At 45.2% G+C, this 22110-nt stretch overlaps 2 protein-coding genes across 3 annotated transcripts in view; both read left to right on the top strand.

Moving 5' to 3' along the window:
• Positions 1 to 7476, top strand: part of HEPHL1 (hephaestin like 1) — a 108916-nt gene extending 101440 nt beyond the window's left edge. Inside the window, exons 18-20 of the mRNA XM_082409877.1 lie at positions 1404 to 1566; positions 2015 to 2086; positions 2182 to 7476. Coding sequence (XP_082266003.1) covers positions 1404 to 1566; positions 2015 to 2086; positions 2182 to 2384 — 438 coding nt within the window. The 3' untranslated portion in view covers positions 2385 to 7476. The remainder of the gene's footprint in view (positions 1 to 1403; positions 1567 to 2014; positions 2087 to 2181) is intronic.
• A 4257-nt stretch (positions 7477 to 11733) lies between these two features.
• The window catches only part of PANX1 (pannexin 1), a 37169-nt gene continuing 26792 nt past the window's right edge, over positions 11734 to 22110 (top strand). The window contains exon 1 of one of the 2 annotated variants that reach the window (XM_082410003.1): positions 11734 to 12187. In XM_082410003.1, the coding sequence (XP_082266129.1) occupies positions 12007 to 12187 (181 nt within the window). In that variant the 5' untranslated portion in view covers positions 11734 to 12006. The remainder of the gene's footprint in view (positions 12188 to 22110) is intronic. The other variant, XM_082410004.1, reaches the window with a different exon arrangement.

Here is a 22110-nt window from a genome sequence, read left to right as displayed (position 1 = left end):
CATTACCAGGTTGAGGAAGTTTCCTTCTATTCTCGGTTTGCTGAGGGTTTTAATCATGAACAGGTGTTAAATCCTATTTTTTCTGCATCTATTGCGATGATCATATTTTTCTTTCTTTAGTCTATTGGTGAATTACATTGACTGATTTTCAAATGTTGAACCAGCTTTTCATTCCCCGGTAAACCTTACTTTGTCATGATGCACTATCCTTTTTTATATATTGCTGGATTTAGTTTGCTAGTGTTTTGTTAAGGATTTTTGCATATATGTTCATAAAGAATATCGGTTGTGGCTTTCTTCTCTTGTAAATTATTTGTGTGGTTTTAGAATTGGGCTAATGCTGGCCTCATAAAATGAGTTGGGAGTGTTCTGTCCTCTTCTGTTTTCTGGAAGAGTTTGTTTAGAAATGGTATTATTTTTTTTCTCTAAATGTGTGGTAGAATTTGCCAATGAAGCAATCTGGACCTGGAGTTTAATCTGTTGGAAGGTCTTAATACAATTTCAGTTTCTTTAATAGATATAATTTCAGTTTCTTTAACAGATAACCTGAATAGATCTAACCTGAATAAATAATCTATTCAGGTCATCTATTTCTTCTTGAGTGAACTTTGGTAGTTTTCATCTTAAGCAAATTGTCCATACCACCTAAGTTGTAGAATTCATGGACAAAACAGTTGTTCATAACATTCCTTTATTGTCCTTTTCAATGTTTATAAAGTCTTAATGATATCTCCTCTTTCATCTCTGATATTTGTAATTTGTGTTTTTTAAATTTTTTCTTGGTCAGTTTGTCTAGAGGTTTGTATTAGTTATCTACTGCTGCATAACACATCACCCCAAAACATAGTGGCCTAAAACAACTCACTCTTATTGTCTCACAATTTCTCTGGGTTAGGCTGGAAGTAGTTTAGTTAGTTGGTTCTGAATCAGCATCTCTCATCAGGCTACAGTCAAGATGTCGGCTGAAACTACAGTCATCAGGTTTGACTGAGGCTGGATGATACACTTCCAAGCTCACTCATAGGACTGTTGGCCAGAGGCTTCAGTTCCTCACCATGTGGGTATGACATGGGAGCTGGCTTTCCCCAGAGTGAATGATCCAAGGGGAAAGAGTGAGAGAGAGGGTCTAAGACTCTTGGAAGTAGGATGCCATGACTTCTGCCATATGCTACTGCTTTCAAGGACCAACCCTCAGACAATGCAGGCGGGGACTACAAAGGTTATGAGTATCAGGAGGCAGGGATCCTTGGGGGCCATCACAAGCTGGCTTCCACAGGGTTTAACAATTTTATCGATCTGTTCAAAGAACCAGCTTTTGGTTTCTTTGATTTATCTTTATGATGTTCCTATTCTTGATTTTATTGATTTCTGCTCTTATCTTTATTATTCCCTTCTCTCCGCAGATAGATAAATCTTACCGAGAAGATGTATATGACCTCTTTCCCGGGACATTCCAAACCATTGAACTGTTTGCGGATCACCCAGGGACATGGTTATTACATTGTCATGTGTCTGACCACATCCATGCTGGCATGGAGACAACCTACACAGTCCTTCGAAACATCGGTACTGTTATCTGTCAGTGATGCTGGCTTAGATAGCACCAGGCTTCCTGTAGACCCTGAAAATATGAGGCATGAGAGCCCCCAAGGAGCTCAGTGTCAAGTAAGAGAGACAGACATTTAACCATAATAGAATATGACATATGCCAAGATAGAGTGCAGAGTACAGGGTTCATTGACAGCAGCAGGAGGCAATGATTAACAGTTTGGAGACATGAGCCAAGGTTCCATAGATGAATCTTTACAGGTGAGCAGAAACTTGCAATGTGGATGGGGTACAAACAGCATGTGTACTGGCATGAAGTAGCACAGAGAGTATCCAACAAAGACTTACAGATACTGATGGGATAAAGTCTTTGTTGGTGAAATGACATAACTCTTGAAACAACTCATGTCATGAAAAGAATCTACTTCTATTGTTTATAAACCATCAAATTGTCTTCTTTGTCCAGACAACGGGATTCCTTACTCCACCAAGCCTCCTTGTGGAGGAGCGTCCCACCCGGCCACAGCGCCCTCTAATAGTATTGATACCCTCCCCCAATCCTGCACGTGAATGGTCAGTATTCACTCCCTAGGGAAAGGCAGAGGCCTGACACCTTACTTTTCTTTTGCACAGAAGAACCTGGCAAGGAGCAGCTCTACTTCTTTGGCAAGAATCTGGGTCCCAGAGGAGCCAAAGCAGCCTTGGTCATCCTTTTCATCATCGGACTCCTCCTTCTGATTGTCACGGTGATTCTCTCCCTCACACTGTACTCTGCAAGGAAGCGGGTGGCATATCAGGAAGTCCAGTCCTGTGCGCTCCCCACGGATGCCCTGTGACCTGCTGGTCTTCCTCAGTAGGGAAAATGGACCAGGGTATCGTTCACCAAGGAAGTCTGACACTGTTTCCTGGATCAGGCTCTGATCCTCTGGAACACATTCAAAGCAATTTGCTTTTACTTATTTATTTTCAAGGGGCTGTGAATAATCCTCAGGATAAAATAGAGAAAAAGAAGAGTGGGCATGACTGAGAAAACTGACCCAGTCTGTTCTCTGAATGAATTCGCTGAAGTGGGAAGACCCTCTGAAAGATATCTTTGTTTTCTGTCTTTCATAATTCTTAGATAGTGCTTCCTTAACAAACCGTCACATTCTCTAGATGGACAATTTCGGGAAAGAGTTACACTGCCTCAGACATCTAACTGGAATGGCGCTGATTTTTCAACGTTGTTATGTAACATGCTTCCCTTAGTGGTTCCAGGAAAAATAACTTTCTGAGGAGTTCATGAAAATGTCTAAATCAGTATCTGCTGATAGAATTTGACCAAATGAAATTTTTGGAGGCTTTAGCGAGCTCCCCTGGCCTTTTCCTCTTTCATATAAATAGCTTGTGCACTGTTTGCTACAAAAGGCAGAGTTATATGCATTTTTAAAAATTCTGCCATTTTTATGCAAACCTGTAGAGATACTTAAATGTTTACGACTCACTTCATGTTACACATTTTTACAAGATGTTTCTGTGGCAATGTTTGTATTTTCAAAAATCAACTAGAGAATTTGTATTTGTATTTCAGAATGTGGAGGGCTGGAATCTGAAATAGCAGGCTAGTTCTCCCACTGTGGGTCAAGACACTTCCTGAGAGTTTAGTGGGAGCTTCTAAGGGGAGGGGGGGGACTTTGCAGGAGGCAAGTCTGACCTTGAATCTTGAGTCTGATTTTTCATTCAGTTAGGAGGATCTTTCCCAGTCTCCATCTTTTATGAAATAAAGACAATCTCATCGTGTAAAAAAACACCAGGAAGAATTAGTGGATGCAGCTGACTGGCTGGGAGGAGAAGGGATCTCACAAAATCCTTGAGTCCATGCCTCTTAAAAACATAACCTCTGATGGGAAGAGGAGAGAAAAAAAAAGGCAAAATTGTCCCGGTGGCAATTTTTTAAACCAACAAATCAGCTCTGAGATATGTATTACAGTTTTCAAGTCTCAAATACAAAATAAAATATTGAACAACTAAACTCAACCCATTACGAGGCAATCCATGCTCTCTATATGCATGCCTAAGCTTTAGGTGTAAGATTGATAAAGGCAACATTTATTACTAGACTGAGAAATTGCCCTTAGCCCACGCTGCTGCCAGATGAGTGATACTAGTACATCTGCCTTAGCAGTGGATCATTTAGCTGTCCAGGTGAATAAGTAGGACCTAAAAAATACTCTGGTGGAGGGACCTTTCATACTTTCTCATCTTCATCTTGGTGAGGGGAAACGGGTATTTTGATAGAGGCTATAGTCTTACATAAAACAGGATGCGAATGCTAATAGTTCTGTTCATAAATTGCTTGAATGTCATATCAAACATGGTACCCAAGGATTTTGAATTCCAGCCTGCTAACCACTGATAATGTGATTTTGTAGTACGTGCTCTACAGTTTTCAGACATGTGTAGGCTATATATTTTCATAATAATAATCATGATAAATGACTTACTTATAACTCACCTAGACAACAAATTATTTAGTTATAAGTTTTTTCCTTCTCGCTTAGTTTATTTTTTTAATGAAAATGAAACCACAAAGTAGTTTGATTATACTGTTTCTCTTTTTAATAAAGTTTCACATATTATAAAGATGGCTATTTGCATGTTTTTTTTTCAACCCCCTACCCCAGGTACAGTGATAGGTAATTTATTTTACCGGGAGCAGGTGTTTAGTTACAGGAGAATTATCTTTTAGATATTTAGCAACTATCCTAGTTATACTTGTTAGAAGAAATGAAACAAAGTCACAATATATCTCTACAGATAACACACTCTCCCCAAACATTGTTTCCTCAAATGTACCACATTTCTTCATTCTAATCAACCACATTTATACACATCTTTTCCTCCTGTTACAATAGAAGAAGTGTCCCTGCTCCTAGCAGGGCCAATCTCTCCCTTAATTCTGGGCCTCATCTCTTCTTGCTTTCCCAAGAACTCCATTCCCTCACTTATCAGTTTTCCCTCCTGCATGAAGTCATCAACAATACCCTCCATTAAAAACAGAAAACAAACAAAGAGCCACTGTCTTTAACTCCATAACCTCCTCCAACCCAGTTTCTCTGGGCCCTTGATAGCAGAACTGAAAGTACTGTCCACACACTGTCTATATCACCTCACCCTAGGCATCCCTCCACCCATTCCAATGGCTTCCCATCCAGAGGGCCCTGCCCCACCCCGACTTTGCATCCCAATCTGCTGTTATCAAAACCATAAGAACCATAATAATCATAATGGAAATGATTCCGTTTCCTGTGGCTTCTTCCCCATCTTTATTTTACTTAACATCTCGGTAACCGTTGGCAGCTCCTTCCTTTTAGGTACCCTCTCGTTCCTTGGCTCTACAACATGACCTGCCAGCCTTCCTTCTTCCTCAGTGGCTATTCCCTCTCAGTCTCTTGCTAGTTCCTTCTTCTCCCTCTGACTTAAATGTTAGCATGACCCAGGGCTTGAACTGGGCCCTCTTCTCCCTTTTGCCCTCCGGGGTGGGCTGAATAATATCTCCATAGATGCCATGGCCTAATCCCTGAACCTGTGAATGTTATCTTATATAGCAAAAAGACTTTGTAGCTATGATTAAGTTAAAAATCTTGAGATGGGAAGTTTATACTGGATTACCTAGATTGGCCCTAAATGTAATCACAAGTGTTCTTATAAGAGAGAGACAGAGGGAGATTTGACTACAGAAGGAGGCTGTGTGACAACTGAAGTAAGATGCTGAGCTGCTGGCTTTGGAGATGGAGGAATGCTGCTCTAAAAGCTGGAAAAGGCACAGGAATGCATTCCCCCCTAGAGCCTCTGGAGGGAGCTTCGTCCTGCTGGCACCCTGATTTTATTCCATTGAAACTGATTTCGGACTAAAGATTTCCAGAACCGTTAGAGGATAAATGTGTGCCACTAAGTTTGTGGTAATTTGTTACACCCTCTCCATAGGTTATTTCACTCATCCTCATGGATCTGAAAACCATCTTTATGCTAATAAATTCAAAACGTGTTCCTCCTTGGGTTGCAGACAACAAATCCTGTTCAAGCAGATCACGGCAGCAGTCCCCTAACCAGTCTCTCCCTTTGTCACTCCTGTCCCTTCCAGCCACAGTCAACACAGCTGCAGCAGTGTTCTTCCACATCTGATCACATCACTTCCTTGGTGAATCTCCTTTACTGTCTTTCCACTTCACTTTCAATAATATCCAAACTCCTTACCTTCGTCAATAAGACTCAGACCGATTTGGCTGCCCAACCTGTCCTCCTCTCCAGCTTTATCTCTGGCTCCTCTCTGCTCCAGCTTTTATCAGCTCCTGTGCCCTGCTAGTTTCTTCTTGCCTCAGAGCCTTTGCACCTACTGCTTTCTGTGCCTGGAATGCTCTTTCTCTCCAGCACCCTCATCCCCTTTCCTGCCTTTCCTACTTCAGATGTGAGCTCCCCAGACTGCCCTTTCTAAAGTGGGCCCCTCCCCCTGTTATTTCCAATTTCCATTATTTTCCTTTGTAGCACATATCACGGGACATATCCATTTTACTTGTTAGTTTGATTTTTGTCTGCTTCTTTGACTGAAATGTAGGTTCCATGGAAGCAAGGACCCCAGACCTGTTTTGCTCACTGCTGCATCCCCAGCACAGACCATAGTGTAGATACGTAATAGTTGCTCAGCAAATATTACTGGAATGAGTAAATGAATATATAAACAGAACAGGCAGAACAGGGCTTAACTATCTTGACTTTGACTATTTGGGTCACAAAAGATCTCATATTCAAATGTCAAGTGTCAAGGATACCAAACAGACAAAACAGAGTTCTGGCACCATAGTTGTGAAGCCCACAGCTGCTTTGGCCTTCTAACTATTGACACTGGGATAAGGAGTGGGGGAAGGGAGGATTTGGAGGAGGATATGTTATTTAATGCACGTTATAATTATAAAAAGCAATGTCATCAAAAATAAGGAAATCCCAAGAAACTTTCACGGCTAAGGGGAGCTAAGGAGACAAGACAACGAAACATAATATGGTATCCTGTATGGGATCCTAGAACAGAAGAAGGATAGTAGGTAAAAATTAGGGAAATCTGAATAAACTAGACTTTAATTAATATTAATTTATCAATATTGGTTTGCTAATTGTACCAAATGTACCATATAGGGGAAACCGCTACAGGCGTCTTGTACCATCTACTCAATTTTTTAGTAATTCTGAAACTGTTCTAAAAATTAAAGTCTATTTTTTAAAAAAGCAACATTATACACACTCTCATGTGATACCTTAAACTCCTGAGATTGGTAGTGACAGCTATGAAAAGCTAAGTGCCCCGGGGAGGAGGAAGTGTAAGCTGGGATGAAGTGAGAGAGTGGCATGGACATATATACACCACCAAATGTAAAATAGATAGCTAGTGGGAAGCAGCAGCATAGCACAGGGAGATCAGCTCCGTGCTTTGTGACCAACTAGAGGGCTGGGATAGGGAGGGTGGGAGGGGAATGCAAGAGGGAGGGCATATGGGGATATATGTATACGTATAGCTGATTCACTTTGTTATACAGCAGAAACTAACACAACGATGTAAAGCAATTATACTCCAATAAAGATGTTTAAAAAAAAAATCTAAGTGCCCATGATGTGGCAGGCACTGTTACATATATGATCACATGTAATCCTTACAACAACCCAATGAGGTAGGCGGTCTTACCCTTATTTGGCAAATGAGGACATTGAGACATAGAGATTCTCAGTGATATACCTTTGGTCACATAGCAAGTAAGTGGCCAGTCCAGGAGTTGAACCCAGGCCCTTCTTACTTTCTCATTTCCTTCCAGAGAAACTTGGCACACATTGGATTATTTGATCTGACTTTTGCAGTAGGAAAAACGGCTCCCTTAACCACCACTCTTTTTTTTTTTTTTTTTTTTTAAATCAGAATAATCTTTATTGATAGGCTCGGTGCTACCTTGTTAATACGGTCACGTTGTCGCCGTGGCTGAGGTAATGGGGACAGCCCCGCCCAGCGCCGGCCCGGGCCCTGGGGGCGGGAGGCGGGGTTGGCCTGGAGGAGACGTGGTTATTGCGTTGGATTCCTGCCCTCGCTGGCACGCTGGCGCCCACGCCCAGCCTCACCCCGTGCCCACTCACGCACACACTCGCACGTTTACCCGCTCACGCACAGACCAACGGGCACGCTGGCGCCCTCGCTTTCCTGCCCGCACACTCCCTCACTCCCACACACAACATACTTTGTTTTAAATGAGCCCGAGGGTTCCTGATAATATACTCGCTAGTTACAGTAATCATAGTAAAATACAGATTTGTCGGGATACAGGAGAAAGTGCATGTTGACCTTTGACTGGAGGGTGGACCCCGGCCCCTCCCATCGCGGGCTCCCGGTCCCTGAAGGGGGCAGCCCTGACATGCCACTGAGACCGACCAGGGTTCTTGGCCTTCCCCAATCAATAGAAATTGACTAGAGGCCAGACAAGAAATTCAGGAAGGCTTTATCGTGGCCCCTGCTGTAGCAGGGGGAAGTGAGCACAAACCACAGTTTCCCTTGCTTGCTTGCTCGTTACATGGGGTGAGGGTAGGGGTGTGTCCAGGGGTCAGGCCAGAGGGGTGGCTTGGGTGTCTTGCCCACCCCTTAGGTGGTGCTGTGTGCAGGAGGCATGTGCAGTACCCTGCTTTTGCTCCCAACACCCTGTTTTTGCTCCCCGTCCTTCAGAAGTGGCAGTTGTTTTTGTTTTTCTCTTTTGTAGCTTTTGGTCCAGAATTTGCCTCAACTGTGCATGCACACAGTTATTTTTAGTCCCATAGAGTTTCTTTGTATTTTGTAGCTTGAGGAGAGGTGTGTCCACGTGCAAGCTTTGCAGCACTGCAGCAAAGGGTCCCAGGTCCCAGGGCTATCTCACCACCACCCCCAGCTCCCTCCTGAGTTGTCCTGCCACCCCCCAGGCCCCTCACAGGCCAGCATCCCAGGCCCAAGACAAAATCAACTAAAAAAATAAATTCTTCATCTCGCAGCTGAGCACCTGATGTAGGGGAGAGGGGCGGCTCCGGGCCTTTCTGGCCAGGGGCTCCACTAGGGTCATGGTCAGCCCCTGTCCAGCCAGTGCCCTGACGATGCCATCTGGGGCACCGGGTGGGAGAGGTGCTGAGCCCCACAGCATGCGGACAGGAGGCTGGGGGCGTACCACCACTCTTTTCTGTGCCATTCGTGACTGTTCTCAAAGACAAGGTGCCAGTTTGGGCTCTGATTACTTCTCATGTGCAAAATCTCAGCAGCCTCTTACATGGCCTCTCCACCTCCACTCTGCATTTCAATCCACTCTACATGTGGCTGGAAGACTAATCTTTTTAAAGCGCAGCTCTCTGTATATTGCTCCCGTCCAAAATCTCCCTAATGCCTACTGAAAAAAAAAAAAAAAGATTCCAGACTATCTTCTCTGGCCCCAACCCCTTCACTTTTATCTCCCTCACCTTCCTCTTCCCTATACCAGTGTCAGAGGTCTCCACCTCCCATTTCCTAACAAGTTCTCTTTCTTGCCTCTGTTGTAAATTCAACACAGGTGGATTGACTTCCTGCTAAATTTGAACAACTCTGCCAGGGCTGAGGGTAACTGACAAAACTGTTGGGATTCCATCCAGATCCTCAGAGGAACGTGATATCTAATGAGAAAGGAGACATGCAATCAACCATCACGCAAGGCAAAATGAGCTAAATGCTAGAATAGAAGAAAGGGATAAGGGAGAGAATGATTCATCACAACTGGGGGCTCCTGGAAGGCATCCGGAAGAAGGGACATGGGAGCCTGTTGGATACGTAGATTCTGACAAGGAGAGAAGGGGCAAGGCATCCGTGCTTTCACTCCCTCCTAGAAAGTGCCTGTGCCAGCTCTGCCTGCCACAAACGGATGCATCCCACCAGGCCCCATCTTTTTATGCACACCCCTTGGTATACCCCACATTTCTCAATATTACTTACACTTTCTAACATGTATCATAGTTAATTGTGTACATTGCCTTATTTCTCTTACTAAGCCATGAGATCTTTAAGGAAATGGAATGTGTCACTTCATCTTTGCTTCCCCATCCATCGAGCCCAGACCTGGCCCATCACTACCCTCTAATACATGCCTTGAATGTATGGCAAAATGAGTGTAAGTTGGGCCACCTGTTTTTAAACAATTTTCAAAGTGAAAGATTTTCAGATTCCTTCATTTAATAAACCTTTATTAAAATACCTACTATGTGTCAGGAATTTGTGCTAAGTGCTGGAGATGAGAGTGGTTGGTATACACGGGTGTGGACCTGCCCTCATGAAGCTTACCATATAAAGGGGGAGACAAACGTTAAATAAATGGACAAACACATACTTGTTGAATCATAATTGTGATTTTCATTAAGAAGGAAAACTAGAGGGCAACAGTAATGGATAACATTTACATAGCACTCATCAATTGCCGGGCAATGTCCTAGGCGCTTTACATATATTAACTTTTGATCTTTATCTCAATCCTAAGCAGTATAAACACTTTACAGATGAAAAAACTGAGGTGCAGGAGGGGCAAGTAACTTTCCCAAGGCCCACAGCTAGTATTACAAGAATACTTAACAAAGGGACCTAATCTAGTTTAGTATTATCAGGGAAGACTCTCCTGGGAAGTGGCACCCAGTAGAGATCAGGAGGGTGAATCTGAGTTGGCCAGGCAAAGAGGCTACCGTGGAAGTGTTTTGGGCAGGGGAAGGTCTGGAGGAGGCATGGGGCTGGCTAACTTGAAGAACTGACGGGAAAGTAGTGAAGCTGATAAGGCAGGCAGTGGCCATGTTAAGAAATTTGGATTTTATCCTAAAAACAATGTACACTTTAAGTAGGGGAGTGAAAGGATCAGATGGGAGCTTTTAAAAGCTCCCTCTGGCAGCCATGGGGGAGAGTGGCTGCGGGCCTGGACATAACCTGCATGCAGTTAGGAGAGAGGATGGTGGCAAGGAGCGTGGGCAGTGCAGGTGGAGAAAAACTATGAGATTTTCTACATTTAGGAGAGAGAAGCCACAGGATTTGGAAATTGGTTATGGCACCTGGGGAGAGATTGCAATGTTACACAGGGCACTCCTGCTTTCTGCTTTGGGCATACGGGTGGTGCATTGAGCAAGATGGGGAAGACTGGAGTTCAGGCTGAGATGAAGATAAGGATTGCTGTCCTGGCCATTGTGTGGTCCTGGTCCTGTGAGTCATCTAAGTGGAGAGTCATGTAGGCCATTGGATGAGGGCTCAGAGGGCAGGGCAGGGTGGAGATGTACATATGGCAGTTGAGGGCACAAAGAAGAGGCTTGCGTGCACGGACCTGCCCATGTACAAAGAGCAGAAAAGGCAGCCCAGCCCCAAGGAGCCCTCACGTTCAAAGGTCCTGTCTGCCCCCAAATGTTGCTGATTAGAGCGTCTCTTGACTATTTCTCAGCATCCACTACCTGAAAGTGGTTCAGAAGTAGCTCTCCCCCAACACCCGCTTCCCGCAGACACCCACTGCTGGCTCCCAGACCGAGGCTCCCATGGAGCCTAGGTCTCTAGGACACCTGAGACCTAGTCAGACGCAGGGCTCATCACCACTGACCCCGCACTTCCCTGTCGCGCAGTGCTTCTGGAAGAGTCCAGAGTTCCCTCTTCCGCACCGGCTTGGTCTAACCCGCTCGATAGCCTTTTAGGGCCCCGTTGCTCTGAAGCGTTCGCACCTCCTTTTAACCTGATTCCGCCACGTAGAAATGTTGGGGGTGAGGCGTAAAAGGGGGCCATCCTGTCCACAGGGTAACAGGTCGCTTTCAGAAATGATTTCAAAAATCCCGGGTGCCAGGAAGTGGAGAGAATGAGGTTGGGGAGAGGCGCGAGCATTTGACGAGGTACCGCTCGCCGGGAAGCTCTCTTTGCTGGGGGTGGATCCCAGGGTCGCTGGATGCTGCCGCGCGCACCCGCCCCGCGTCGCCTCAGCTTCCGGAAACTCCAAGCCCCGCATTACTCCGGCTCCTCCGAGGTTCCGGAAGAGCGCAGCGGAGCTGGCCGAGAGCGCACGGGCTGGTCGCCAGGGCGCAGCGGCGGAGCCGCGGCGAGGCTAGTGCTTTGTTCCGCGGTTGGGTCTCGCGCCCTCGGGCGCGCGCATCCCGGGGACCTGCGGGTGCGGCTCTGCCCCAGGCCCGCGGCGGAGGAGCAGGCGCGATCCCGTGCGCCCGGAGCAGTCCCGGGAGCCGCCAGGCCAGGCGCCCAGAGAAGACAGCTGCGGCGCTTCGAGACACAAAGACCAGTGGGATGTGGAAGCAACTGGGGAGCCGGCAAAGGGAAAGCGAAAGCCGCGGGCTCGGTCAGTGACAGGGTGAAGGCGCCGCGCCGCCCTCCCGACGCCGGGGGTACCCGGGCCTGCCCTTGTGAGCCTTCCTGGCCCAGCCCGGTGCGCCGCAGCCATGGCCATTGCTCACCTGGCCACCGAGTACGTCTTCTCAGACTTCTTGCTGAAGGAGCCCTCGGAGCCCAAGTTCAAGGGGCTGCGGCTGGAGCTGGCCGTGGACAAGATGGTCACGTGCATCGCCGTGGGGTTGCCGCTGCTGCTCATCTCGCTGGCCTTCGCACAGGAAATCTCGATTGGTAAGGCCCGGGGCCAGCGGCAGCGGGGCGGGCTGGACCGGCGTTATCAGAGGTGCCCGGGTCTCTGGCGAGAAATGATTTACCGCGCGTCCCTGGCGGTGCCCGCCGTTGTCATGGGCGTGAACGTTGGGAAGGAAGGTAGCCCGAGTTGATGGGCCGCAGCATTCTTTGTTCGCGTGCTCCCTTTTTCCCCCCTGCTGTGGACCCTTCTCGCATCCCTGCTACCCGTTTCTGTTCCCTGCTGCCCACTGATCCCGACTCTGGCTTAGTGTTCAAGTCCCACTCTTAAGACCGGCGCCGTTGTCACCAGATTTGCCTCTCTTTTCCCTCCCACACATTTCTGCAGTCACCCAAAATTTGTATCAGAGAAGCTCCCGAGTGGCTAAACGGAGGACGTGAAGAAAACTAGCCCATGAAAAGTGCTTCCTCCCTTATCTTACATTTAGTTGATGTGTACTGAGACTTTACCTGTGCAGGGTTGTGAATAATGGGAAATAACTGTTCTTGGCCAGTATTAGAAGGGATACCCAAATCCTCTACGTGGATGGCCTTATTTTGAGTGTGAGATGAACGAGTCCCCTTCATGTAAACTCTCCTTTATCCTAATAACAGTTCTGTGAGATTCTGAGAGTCTGGTGGTTTGGTCAAGATCACGTGGCTAATAAACAGCTGGTCTTCCTCATCATCTCTTCTGACTTTGAGCGCAGGAGAGAGTGTTTATGAGTCAAGAGGAAGGCAGCGTATGAGGCTAGACACAGCTCTGTGGGGAAGGAGGCTGGTGGGGCTGGACACTGGGGAAAGCTTATGTGAGAGATTGGGCTGGCCCTGAGCCCCTGCCCGTGGGTGGGATTTGGATAAGCAGAGGTGAAACCTTTGCCAAGATTTTGGGATGTCAGAGAATGGTACGTGTTCCTGGAAGGAGAGAAACAGCGAGGAGTGTCCTGACTGAGGCAGGAGGATTAGTCAGGGTTCCTGGAATATGAGAGTGAATATGGGCCTGGGTTAGTGAGAACAGAGGAGTACAGACTTGATGGTTTAAAAAGTGCAAAGTTATTATTTGAGCAGAGGCTGGACTGGTTGAAAACAGCCCTTAATAAGTAATAGCCTGAGGGTACATGTAGGGTCTGTGAAGGAGGGGAGTTGGAGCTAGGCAGGATGCCATAAGGATGAGGCATCAGTTGAGGTCTTGTGCGAGGGTGGGCGCCAAGACCAGAAGGGAAAGGATGGGAAATTTCCAAGATCAAGGAGTAATGATCCACTCTTGGGCCCCTAGCTTTTCATCGGCCGCAAAGGGCCGAGACTGATCAGAGCTATCAGAAAGGCTACAGGCCTGGGTGATTGGAGAATGATGTTGATGGAAATGGTGAAGTTGAGGGAAGAGTTGGTTAGGAAAAGGTTACAGTGAGCTTGATTTTGTGATCCACACCACTAAGTTGTTCAACTTGGCAGGAAGTCGCCAAATTCATTTTGGAAGGCAGTCTTCAGTTTTCCTTGTCACTGGGCAGGCATAGATAGTCAAGGCTTTCCCTCCGCCTTCCAGATGGCCGGGAGTTGAGGCTTCCGGTTGGAAGGAAAACCGCCAAGTAGCATGGGTCCTGGAGATAACCTTTCCCTTCAGCAAATGTTTCTTGAGTACCAGCTGTGGGCCGGACCCAGTGCTGGGCACTGAGGACCCAGGAGTCAGGGAGACATGAACCCTGTCGTGGAGCAACCATCTGATGCCAGGAGGGAGAAGCTGGTTACCATTCATGATGAACCCCGTTCAGTTGCCCCACTTGACTTGTAAGCATAGGTTGTATTGCAAGTACCTCAGATTTCCTTTTGCACTAATTTCCTTTCGCAGTATTTTTACGGCAAGGAAGAATCTGTGTTTGAAATGTTGAAAGGCTCAGTGGGAGGTGGATGAGTGTCATTCCGTATGGCTCCCTAGAACACGTGAGTGTCGCCATATGGTAGGTGCAGGAGGTCAGAGCTCTGTGCCACAGAAGGACCTTCATTTCTACCACACCTGTCCCCAGATGCCTCTAGAGGTGCAGCCCCTTTCACCTGGAGGTATATCTATATCTATATTTATATTTCTATCTGTATCTATATCGAGAGAGAGTTAGCGAGTTAGTTTAGGAAATAGCTGACTGACAACTCTGTGTAGAATTACAAGCATAATTAGGCTACATAGCCTTCAAGCTCTGAAATTCTAGGAATATTTATCTAAATTGTTGAAGAAACTAATTCCCTAAGCATGCTACTTTTCAACAGACCAGACTCTGAATGGGATTCTTGTTCTTGCGGTCTTTTAATGGGTCTGCAGTACCCTCGGCTTAGGGCTACTGAGGACCTGGGACCGAGATGTCCTCCCTCAGGGACTGCTTTGACTCTCTGGTGCCCTAGCCTGGTGTCTTAGGAGACGCTGGGAGAGCAGAGCTCCTATCTCCCACCAGGATGCTTCATGCCCGGAGCCAGGGTGGCTGGACCAGATGAACAGCAGGGGCAGCAACTGGACCCCTGGGGAAGGGTGCCTGGTCCGCCCAGGGAGCCTTCTCACCCTGCTGCCCTCCCAGCAGGCAGCTGTAGTTCTGGACTGAGGGACTTGGTCCCTTGGGGTTAGCTCTGCTCTGCTGCTGTCATTTACAGGGCAGGCGCTGGGCCAGCCCCAGTGAGCCAGGGGACAGGGAGAGCTGCAGCTGCTTCCAATGCTGTGAGTTCCCAGTTCCCCTCGTGTTTCCTCCAACTGAGTCAGCAGCCAGGTGGCTTAAGTCATCTGCTCTGTCATGGCTGTGTTGTAGGCACATCTTTGGGAATGTGTTCGGGTTGCCCTTCAGCAAGTACCAGGTGGCAAAGCTGATTCTTCTTTTCAGGGGTGTCTATAAGAATGGGCTGATACTTAGGGTCTCAGGGCAAAGGTCCCAAAACAGCACATCCTCAGCTCACATTTAAAGCCAAAGCACCAAGGGAGCCTCCTGGTCCCTTTCCAGAAAGATGCCTGCTATCCGGAGAGGCTACTGATACATACATGTTTTTCTTTGTTAATGTTTTTTTTTTTTTTTTGGTATTTTATTGTACAGATAGTCCCTAAATACCTTCTCATGGTAAAGGATTCATAAACCTCCTTCACTATGTGTTAGAGGTGACCACGGTAAAACAGCCGTTCTCTGCATTAATATAACGTATACACATTTTTTTTAACCAAACTGAGTCACATTGTAGCGGTTTGCATTTTCCTGCTTAGTATGGAAAGCATACTGTGTGGAAAGGTGTGGAAAGCCTTCTGTGTCAGTACAGAGGTGTCACCTCACTGCTTTTTCATAGACAGGCAGGCAGATCTTCCATAGCGTGGAATGTTCTCATCATAGTTCAACCAGGCACTCCCCTTGTGATGTACATTTAGGTTCTTCCGAATTTTCCACTATTACACATCAGGCTTGTTGGTACATAAATCTTTGTAACTACTCCCCTCCTCCCAGCATTGAAAGGAAAGGAGAAGAGAGCAGTATCGGTTTCCAGAAGGATGAAGTCATTTTCCAGGATAGTTTTGCATTCCTGAGTTCTTATTTCAAGTAAGGAGAATAAAATGCTGCTTTGTATACCCTCCACCTCCAGCTCCCTCTGAATGTGATGCTGTCAGACGAGTGGAAGAGGGATTTTGATGTGCTCCTGGTTTTAAGAAAGAAATAGCCTCTTTCAAGGGTAAGAGTGCAACTTGCCATGGACTTTCTGATGTGTCCTCGTAGCACACTACATTTCCTTCCAAGCACTTATCACAAGTTGCAGTTAGGTAATTATTTGCATGATTATTTGTTGAATACTGTCTCGCCACCAGCCTGTAAGTTCATCAGGGACAGGGACCATCTATCCTCTGTCGGGTTGACTGCTCTGTCCATAGCTTCCACCACAAAACTTGATACATAGTAGGCATTCAATAGAGTGTGTAAATGAATGGAATCATCAAGGATATCAGTAGGATTTTAGCATTTGGGAATCCTGAGTGTTAGTTATTCTGTTGTCTGTAAGATGGGATTTTATGTATCTTGAAAGAGTTCGTCTTAAAAAAAGTACCATCAAAAATATTTGAAAACTCTGTATAATGTCATTGGAGCTGACTAGAATAACAGTAATAGAGCGTAGAATGTGAACTGACAGATAATAAGCAAACATTTAGTAACGATGAGATCGATTTTAAAAATATACTAGAATTTACCCAAATAGCATTTGTTCTGTTTCAGTGTACACTGTTGCCTGACTTTGAAAGACCCAGTGAATTAGAAGATCTATTTTTAATTATTTACTAACCCCTTTCTCTTCCCCCCACCCCACAGAAAAAAAGAAAAGCAAATGAAGTTGTGGGAAAAACCCTATTATTTCAGAATAGATGAAACTCCCACCCTTGGCAGAAACTGAACATATGTCTTGAAATCTTTGCAGATTCTGGGTTTGGATTAGCAACATCCTTTTTCAAAGCCATGCAAACACCCACCCTTCCTCTGCACACTGCTTCCTTGGATTGCTTTCTTCTCAAACCCCTAACTGAGGCAGTGAGCTTAGTCTAGAGTAGGGGAGGGGAGGCAGTTTGGGAGCATCGTGCCCTGGCTGAGTGAGTTGGACACAGCTGCGTGCTTTGGGGTTACCGAGGGCACCTGGGGCCACTGGTTTCCAGGGGAGAAGGCACCGAGATGAGCCTGGCTTTGTGTGGGGGCGCAAGGTGTATGGCAGCAAAGGGAGATTCTTCTCATTTATTTATTCACCCTCTCTAAAGCTTGCACTCCTTTTTCTCAAAAGCCATTTGTGTATGTGTATATTTATCTGATTAAAAAGATATGGCTGACTGTAGAAAATACGGGAAATGTAGAAGAGAAAAGAGCTGTAATTCCACCACCGTTATAACACTGAGATAACCACTGTTAAATCTTGGTGTGTTTTCCCCCAGCCTTAATTATGTATACATAGCTGACAACTTGTATTCTACTTTTTAAAAACCAAACTCCATTTCGGGTCATTTTTGCCTCTTTCTTAAATCTTATAAACTTGCTTTTTGTTGGCTACCAAATTAAATGTCGAATAGGTGTATTGAAACTGAACCCATTTACAAACTTTTTTGCTAATATAAATAGCATTGTGAGGAACACTCCTGAACATACACCTCTAAGCTATAAAGATCTCAGTATTTCAACAAATTATATAAATCTAATTACAAAATCAAAGAAGAGTGGCACTGTTTTCCGACTTTGCAAGTCTCCTTGATGCCTGGCTCAGTAGAAGACCACTGCCTGCTCCTATCAGCTTCTCATTCATTGTGCAGTGATATCGCACGTCAGTAGCCTCTGGAAACCCTACGGTATATACTCACAAGAGAATGAGAATGAGAAGGCAGATAACAACTTAATAATATTATGAAAAGAGAGTTCACATCATGAACCTCCTGGAAGAGTCTCAGTTTCTGGATCCCCCTCTGAGAACCATCCTCTGGGGTCAAACTGGAGAGTGGCGTTTGCAGTTAGAAGCACACGAGGTGTGCACATTTCACATTCAAAAGGCACTTCCAGTTGCCCTTCAGAACACGGTTTACACTCCTGTCAGCATGTAAGGAGCAGCCCTTTCCTCACTTCTTTACTGCTACCTAATATTTTCAGAGTTTTCCGTTTGCCATTCTCATGACGGAAATGGCATCTTGTACATCACCGCGACTTCGATTAAAAAGAAAAATTCAAAAAAATTTTTTAAACTACACATGAAAAAAGTCTATTTTCTCTGATTAAAAAAAAAAAGAAAGAAAGAAATGGCATCTCACTGTTTCAGCCTGTAGTTCCCTGTATGCACTGGGATTTCACAAAACACAGTTCTGGGCTCTTTCTCTGACACTTGGCAGTTTCTAGAGGCTGCTCATTGCCTCCAGGCTAATTACCATTGCCTTTTGGCCTGGAGTATTTGATCCTAGAGACTGTCAGGTCTCAGCTGATTATCATTAGCTTATAAAATATTTCCCTCCCTCCTCCACCCTTCCCCAGTCTCTTTTTATCTTTTTTTTTTTTAAGCTAAAAGGTTAAAAAAATAAGTTGTTTCCCTTCTGACCCCTCTGTTTCCTGTTTAAATTTAATTAAGTAGCAAAACTAGCAAATACCATTTTTTAGGAAATATAAAGATGTCTTTACAAAATCTTTTTTTAATATTAACATCTACTCCACATTTGATGATCAAATGTGGGTTCTCAAAGTTGTCAAAAAGCATAGTCACTGCAGTGTGGAAAGGTGACTTTTCAGAGAGAGAAGTGCTTATTCAGCTGTACCCTTTCTTGGCAAGGTTCACCTCTCCTTTGTGATCAGGTTTTCTTTTGCAAAACAGATAATGATGCTGTTAAACAAGATAATACATGGAAAGAGCCTGACACATGGTTTGTATTCAATACATGTTGGTTGACTCAAACTAGTGGCATAAGCTTCTACAATCTGAAGGTAATTTGCAGTATTATGAGCAGCCAACAAAGCTGAGACGGAGGCCTCACACTTCTCTCCAGGGATCATGCAGATTCAGGTGCTATTCAGACAGGCACTGGAGGCTCAGCTCGGATGAGTCTGGGTGACCGTAACTGGGACTTGCCCACCTGTGTTCCTTGGAGAGAGGAGAGTCCAGGGGCTGATGGTCTTGACATTCTTCTTCTTAATAAGGCTTTATTCCTTTTTGAGTCTCTATAAACATTCTAAGCCCTTACGTTCTCTGTGTTTCTGTTTTGCACACATTGAAGTGAATTCCAGAACAGAAAAATGATGCACTTCAGAGAATTGAAGGAACACCCTTCCGGCACTTCTTGCTTACCAGAAAGGAAAAGCTGTGTGAAGCGTATGTGACCGGATGGTGTCTCACCTTGACTCAGTTTCTTCCTTTGTAACATGAGGACATTGGACTAAAATTAGTTATTATGTGCACTCCAGTACCTTTCTGATTCTGGGTGGTTCATGCCTCGCCTTACTATAATTATTCTTTCTTACCTTTTGTGTCCATTCATTCACATCCTCATTCATGTCACTTATTCACTGAGCACTGCTCTGTGTTCTAGGATCTATCAGTGAAGGAGACAGACATTGTCCGGGAGCTTGCAGCCTGGCAGGGGTGACAGCTTCCCAATAATTACAGAGTTCTGGCTGTGATAAGTGCTTTGAGACAAGTGCCATTGTGGGAGCCTCGCCCCATCGGGGGCATTGAGATGGCTTTCTGAGGAAGTGACAGACATGATTTCTTGGAGAATGGAAAAAGATCAGTGTTACTGGGGCCTGCTGAGCAGGGGGGAAGGGTGAGTGGTACAGATTCGAGAGCTGGGCAAGGATCCTATCGTGGAGGGCCTCATGGGAATTTGGATTTTAGGGTTTATCCAGAGCAGTCGGAGGGCTTTTAGTTATAAATGACATAATCAGGTACACATTTGAAAATCTCACCCCAGATACTTTGTGGAGACGGGAATGGAGATGTGGAGAGACTAGTTAGGGGCTGTCACGGTTAAGTTAAGGCTTACTAACTCTGTGCACTTGGAGGACGAGGACTGTTATATGTATCTTGGACTCCACCATGGTGCTTTGTATGGGGCAGATTATAAAAGTTTATCGGGAGCCATTGCTGGGAGCTCTGTGGGCACACCCGATACCTCCCCGTTGTTCTGGGATGTTGGAGCTGATTTGGGAAGGCCCCAGGCTGGCCGCATTCAGCAGTTCTGCTCTGGGGCTCCACGGTCTCGTGGAAGCCCGGCCTGGCGCAGTGTACTATGAGGAAGGCTGTGCCTGGCAGGGGTGGGCCGGGTCCATGTGAAAGCCTGGTCCAGGGTAGACCCCAGCAGCCGGCTCTCATCGCCTGGCACAGCAGGAAGCCCTGTCCGCTGAAGGCCTGGGAGAAGCTGCAGCTCTGGAAGGGCCTGGCCGGGGCCCTGCAGGTGACCAGCCAGAGGGGTTGGTGTCCAAAGGGAAATGTTGCCTCTCACCTCTGCACTTAGGCAGTTGCTTCTAATGCCTTCCTTCCCCTGCTGTCCTTAGGAGCAATGTTAATAGCTGCTGTGTGTATGTGCACACACACACGCGTGCGTTTTCATTAAGACTTTACTTTTTTAGAGCAGTTTTAGTTTCACAGCAAAACTGAGGGGAAGGTACAGAGATTTGCCATATATTCCCTGCTTCCACACATGCACAACCTTCTGTTATCAACATTTCCCACCAGAGTCGTACATTCTGTGGGTTTGGAAAAGTGTATAATGACATGTATCCATCATTATGGTATCATATGGAGTATTTTCACTGCCCTCAAAATCCTCTGTGCTCTGCCTATTCAACCCTCACCTGTATAACCCTTGGCAACCACTGGCTTTTTTACAGTCTCTATAGTTTTGCCTTTTCTACAATATCATACAGTTGGAATCATGCAGTACGTAGCCTTTTCAGAGTGGCTTCTTTCACTTAGTAACATGCATTTAAGATTCCTCCATGTCTTTTCACGGCTTGGTAGCTGTTTCTTTTTAACACTGAATAATATTCCATTGTCTGGATGTACCACGGTTTATTTATCCATTCACCTACTAAAGGACATCTTTGGTTGCTTCCAAGTTTTGGCAGTTATGAACAAAGCTGTAGTAAACATCCATGGGCAGGTTTTTGTGTGGACATGAGTTTTCAGGTCCTTTGGGTAAATACCAAGGAGCACGTTTGCTGTAAAAGTATGTTCAGTTTTGTAAGAAGCTACCAAACTGTCTTCCAAAGTGGCTGTACTATTTTGCATTCTGACCAGCAGTTAATGAAAGTTCCTATTGCTCCACATCCACGCCAGCATTTGGTGTTGTCCGTGTTCCAGATTTTGGCCCTTCTAATAGGTGTGTACTGGTATCTTGTTGTTTCATGTGCTCATTTTCTATCTGCATACCTTCTTGGGTGAGGTGTCTGTTAAGGTCTTTGGCCCAGTTTTTGAGTTGTTTGCTTCTTATTGTTGAGTTTTAAGAATTTTTTGTATATGTATTTTTTATTTGAGGTATAGTTGATTTACAATGTCGTGTTAGTTTCTGGTGCACAGCAAAGTGATTCAGATATATATATATATATATATATATATATATATATATATATATATATATATATATATATATATTCTTTTTCAGATTCTTTTCCATTATAATTTACTACAAGATATTGAATATACAGGAGAACCTTGTTGTTTATCTATTATACATATAGTAGTTTGTATCTGCTAATCCCAAACTCCTAATTTATCCTCCCCCCCCTCAAACCATGCTCCCCTTTGGTAACCATAAGTTTGTTTTCTATGTGCATGAGTCTGTTTCTGTTTTATAGATACGTTCACTTGTATCGTTTTTTTAGATTCCACATGTAAGTGATCCTATATGAAATTTGTCTTGCTCTGTCTGACTTACTTCACTTAGTATGATAACCTCTAGGTCCATCCATGTTGCTGCAAATGACATTATTTCATTCTTTTCTATGGCTGAGTAATATTCCATTACATATATATACACCACATCTTCTATATCCAAGGAATTCTTTGTATATTTTTAATAACAGTCCTTTATCACATGAAGCCACCATACATTGACACTGCCTGTGTGCTAGGTCCTTTTAGCATGATATTTTTCCCAGCAGAAATTCTTCAAAACAGGTATAGATTTTAATTTTGGGGAGACTGTGGAATATTGGTTAAGATGTGAGTTTGGAGACAGACTGCCTGGGTTCCAATCCTGGTGCATCACACACACACTGTGAGACGTTGGGCAGGTTACATAATTTCTCTGTGCCCCAGTTTCCGCATCAATAAATGGGGTAATAGTAAAACCTATCTCATAGGGTGGTGAGGATTAAATGCATTAACACACGTGAGCCCTAGAACCATGTCTGGGACATAGTAACCTTTCAGTAAAGGTTAGCTGCTACACACGCCCCAGTACTTAG

Source organism: Balaenoptera physalus (assembly GCF_965194825.1).
Source record: "Balaenoptera physalus genome assembly, chromosome: 10".
Lineage (NCBI taxonomy): Eukaryota > Metazoa > Chordata > Mammalia > Artiodactyla > Balaenopteridae > Balaenoptera > Balaenoptera physalus.
Note: the sequence above shows the minus strand (reverse complement) of the source record. Positions and strands in the feature narration are given on the sequence as shown.